Genomic DNA, 4,219 nt, shown 5'->3' on the forward strand with positions numbered 1-4,219 from the left:
TCATATGTTTTGCAAATTCATTTCCCTAATTGTAATAATATTTTAAACCGTTTGATTTTTGTATTAAAGTTTTTTTAATTGATTGATGATTGATTCAATCAACTATTTTGTTGATTGTTTGATTGTATTAACTTTATTCTTCAGATATTGAAAATTAAATAAATAACATTATGTTAATTTAAGCGTACAGACAGAAACGTTGCTGTTGTTCCAGCAAAGATCTTATTTTCACTTTACCGAGTGCCTAGTAGGTAATTCGTAGATTACCTAGATAATCTGCAGATTACCTAGGTAATTTGAGAAATGGAATAATTTTCGCAGCTTTAACGGATCACCCTAGTTAATTTGCAGATTAACTAGGTAATGTACACATTAACGGATTTCGAGCTTTAGCGGTAACATATCTACCAGTAAATTCATTCAAAAATCAATTGTGGTAAGTAAATACACGGAAGTAATCTCACAATGCGATTTATATTTTGAACGTTTTGTGTTTCGTATAGTTGAGTTTTTTTATATTCTAACCGAAGTGTATCGAGCAGTTTGCATACGAATACGAAACAACGAATACTTTCTTTTATATTAATTTCACCTGATTGTTATTATGTTTTTACATATATCTGAATTTCGATCTAATTAAAAAAAACCATAATAAATTAACTACATTCCTCTAATTTGCCTATAACATGGTACATAAATCGATGCCCGATTGTTTACTCTCGCCTTTCTGTAGTTTATCGTGACCAAAAATGGTGTGAACGGAATCGTGATCGAACATTCGGTGTCGGAAGGGATTACAGTTTTAAGATTTTGCGAAGAATTTCTGGATTTTCTGTAAGATTGTTTTATCTTTTCAATTAAATACAGCATTAGGAATGAAAGTAAAGTGTTTATAATTTTTGCAGGAGAAAAGATCAGCCAAAGAGATCGTCCGACGATCTACTGACAGTCAGAAGACTCATCTGGGACCTCGACGAAACTGTCAAAGAAGAGATCAAAAATGCATCGGTCGTTACAGACGCGTAAGATACTGTAATTTTGACGATCCGCGAATAATAATTGTTATTGACGCGAAGTAAACAAGAAAAAACGTTAATTCGTTCTTTGCCAATGTTTAGTATCATAACTGCTTAGAAGTTATCATATGTATAACCTCGTAAATTCTCTATGTATATGGTGTTCTTGTTCGAAAAGTCTTTGATTTACATGCAATTTCCATAATTAGATATTGATTCACAATTTAGTAGGTTCCGTTGATTCTATCAATCGATAAATGTTGCGAAATCTATGATTATTTCTCGAGAGAAATTTCGTTGTAATTAGAAACAAAAGTCGTGGCAATTTCGTCTCAATTCGTCACGCACATTTTAAAACAAAGCTCCGGTACCCTGTCAGCATACACGTATTGCGTACAGGCGAATCTATATAGACATTAATAGGGCTTAATGTGTAGATATAGTGGGCTTTATAATAACTAGTACTTTTTTATTCACACTAAATAACATTTCTGCCTAGTGTTTAGTGCTGGAGACTATTATTTTTATTATCATTTTCGGCATTTCCAAAAATTTTGGTTAGGATTTGCCCCTAGTTTCGTTTAATACTTAAAGAGCATTATTGTCTGAAGGAGGTATAAATATTGTCTGTAAACATTATTTCCAGATTAATCGATACGCTGGAACTCAATGTTTTTATATTTGACAAATACGGCAAAGGTTTGCCGAAGAAACAAAAAATTAGTCCAGATGTGTTCATTCAGTTGTGTTTGCAGTTGACATACTACAGGTTAGTTTAAACGACGATTCTCTTTCTTTTAATGCCTATTTTAGTGTAATTAAATCAACAATGCTGTTATTTTTTCATCAGAATGAATGTCACAATGACGGCCACTTACGAAAGTGCCGCTTTGAGGAAATTCAGATTCGGTCGCATCGACAACATCCGCGCTTCCAGCCAAGAGGCTTTTGATTTCTCAAAGTCCATGTTAGATCCTTCCCTGAGTCAGGTCAGTCGAATGCACATTTTTCAATTATTACAAAAACTTACTCATATTGACACGTTCGTTATCTTTAGGCTGAAAAATGGGAGAAATTTCAAAAAGCCGTGAAGAAGCAAACCGAAATTCTTCTCTACGTAAGTAGTAGAAAGCCGTAAATGAATCAACAGAACTACTTATTAATTTTATAATTTGATAATATATGTTATTGTTCAGACAATCAACGGAGAAGGACCGGATAACCATCTTCTGTGCTTAAAGGAAATGGCTGCTCTACACGGCTTAGAAGAACCCGCACTTTATCAAACAGATTATTACAAAGAGTTCCTGGATTTCCGTTTATCGACCAGTCAGGTCGGGCATCTTTCTATGTAATGTTTAACTGGTAGCGAGTGGAAGAAAATTAATTGATTGGCTTTTGTAGCTTCCCACGACCTACGACATCGTAGTTGGATACGGTCCCGTAGTGCCCGACGGATACGGATGTTCGTACAATCCTCAGGAGAATCGTATCGTCTTTTGCATTTCGTCTTTCAAATACGCCTCTACGGACTCGGAGAGATTTGCACGGAATCTGCAAGTGAGTTTGATAGACCTGAAGGAGCTTTGTGAGAGTGGGAAGTCTGCAGTTTCCACCAGGTTGTTCTTTGTTGTTTAACAATTCGTTGGTGTTTTAGGCAAATGAATTACTCACGTGTTGTTGTTTTAGCTCACCGACAAAGGCTGCAGTTAAAGCTGAAGCAAAGTAATTAAATGAAGAAAAATATTAGTTTAATCGGCAAATTGGGTGTTTTCGGTTTATGCTGCAGAATTTCGAGTTCAAAATTGTTTAATATTAATAATGATTAAAAATTCATCTAATAAATTTTACGAAAGCTTTCGTTGTTCCACTTTATTTTATCGGAATTTACAAAATGTGCAGTTTTTCAATTACATTCTGAATAAATTAGATTCGGGGTTGTCATAAAGACGTAACATAAAAAGCATTGCTGGTAGTTTAGCAAACTTTAAATCAATATGAAGTCGTTTAACATACGAAAAATTAATATCCTTTTTTTATATTAGCGATTATCCTTAATATTAAAAAGTTGAGTAACTTTTTTTGAAAACTTTTTCCGCCTCCGGGCACTAACTGGGCTTCTTTTAGCAGGCCAATTATAGGTTCGCCTAGGACCGCAATGGATCCAACAGGGTGGCGAGAGACGGAGCCCGACATATCCTGAAAACTTGCTGAAAAGTTTTCGATTTGTCCGGATCGATCCACTGGTCCCCAACGTGACGGGTGACCCAAAGAAGTGTCTTATATTATACTCGCAGTTAGCGTCAGTTTCATAATGAACAGGTAGCGTACGTTTCGAGTAAACCTAGAACAACTTATTTGGTTTATTTCCACCTACCACACCGGATTCTATTGGCACGTTCTTACGCTGCCCCTGTCGTAGTTTCTTATATCACTTTCCCTCTATCTAGGCAGTTTAGCATTATTGAGTTTTAGAAATCGTAGTACGATTATAAAATCATGCAATGCCAAACATCGGGACACTTGTCGTGTTTTAAGCTCACGTAGGAAAATATGATTTATAAAAGAAAGTCTTTGAAAGAAATTGTATTCGAAGAAGCGTATTAACAAGTTTTTTGAATAACTTCGTAGATAATTTATATACTTCACATTTATTGATAGGAAAGATTTCAGAAAATAAGTAAAACAGTTTACAGAATTGAAGTTGAAGGTTTTAAATTAAGAGAAGAAATGTGGTGTGTATCGAATTTAGCCTGCATTGACGGATTTCTTTCTGCCGGTTTGTTGTACTAAATTAAAGTAGTGAAATGTCTTACCAAAACCAAACTTTTTATCGCTTTTGATCATGTACGGTAGAAACTCGATCCCATGCAGTTAACGATATTCGTCTTATTCTTCCTTGCCTAAATTCGAACTCCTCCTCTCTTCACTAACTCTACCGTCTTCCCACCTCTACTCTCTTTCTTTAACTCTCTCTTCGTCTTTTCCTACTTTTCTTTCCTGTTTGACAACCCTTTTTTATTACTACCCTTTGTCGTTGTCTATCCTTTTTTATTACTTTTACGACTGCTCGCGAAGAGGTTGGATATGGGCCGACACATTGCAGTCGGGGGGAGGGAAAGAATAGGTCCAATATCATTACACGGTGAAAGACAAGTCTCGGAGTTAGGAGACGGGTTTCTAAAAAGTGGTAAAGACTAAGA

General features: G+C 35.3%; 1 protein-coding gene across 1 annotated transcript; it reads left to right on the plus strand.

Annotated features, from left to right (window-relative positions):
• Window positions 1-733: 733 nt before the first annotated feature.
• LOC111617375 (choline O-acetyltransferase-like) lies at window positions 734-2,870 on the plus strand (the record flags this gene model as incomplete). The annotated part of the gene is made up of 8 exons (XM_023358675.1): window positions 734-834; window positions 906-1,022; window positions 1,663-1,785; window positions 1,867-2,005; window positions 2,074-2,133; window positions 2,213-2,350; window positions 2,421-2,635; window positions 2,706-2,870. Coding segments are annotated over 8 exons (933 nt in total), but the record flags the coding sequence as incomplete, so codon positions are not given.
• Window positions 2,871-4,219: the final 1,349 nt, after the last annotated feature.

This window comes from Centruroides sculpturatus, unplaced genomic scaffold (genome assembly GCF_000671375.1).
Source record: "Centruroides sculpturatus isolate CEXI.00-Female unplaced genomic scaffold, Cexi_2.0 scaffold4572, whole genome shotgun sequence".
Classification (NCBI taxonomy): domain Eukaryota; kingdom Metazoa; phylum Arthropoda; class Arachnida; order Scorpiones; family Buthidae; genus Centruroides; species Centruroides sculpturatus.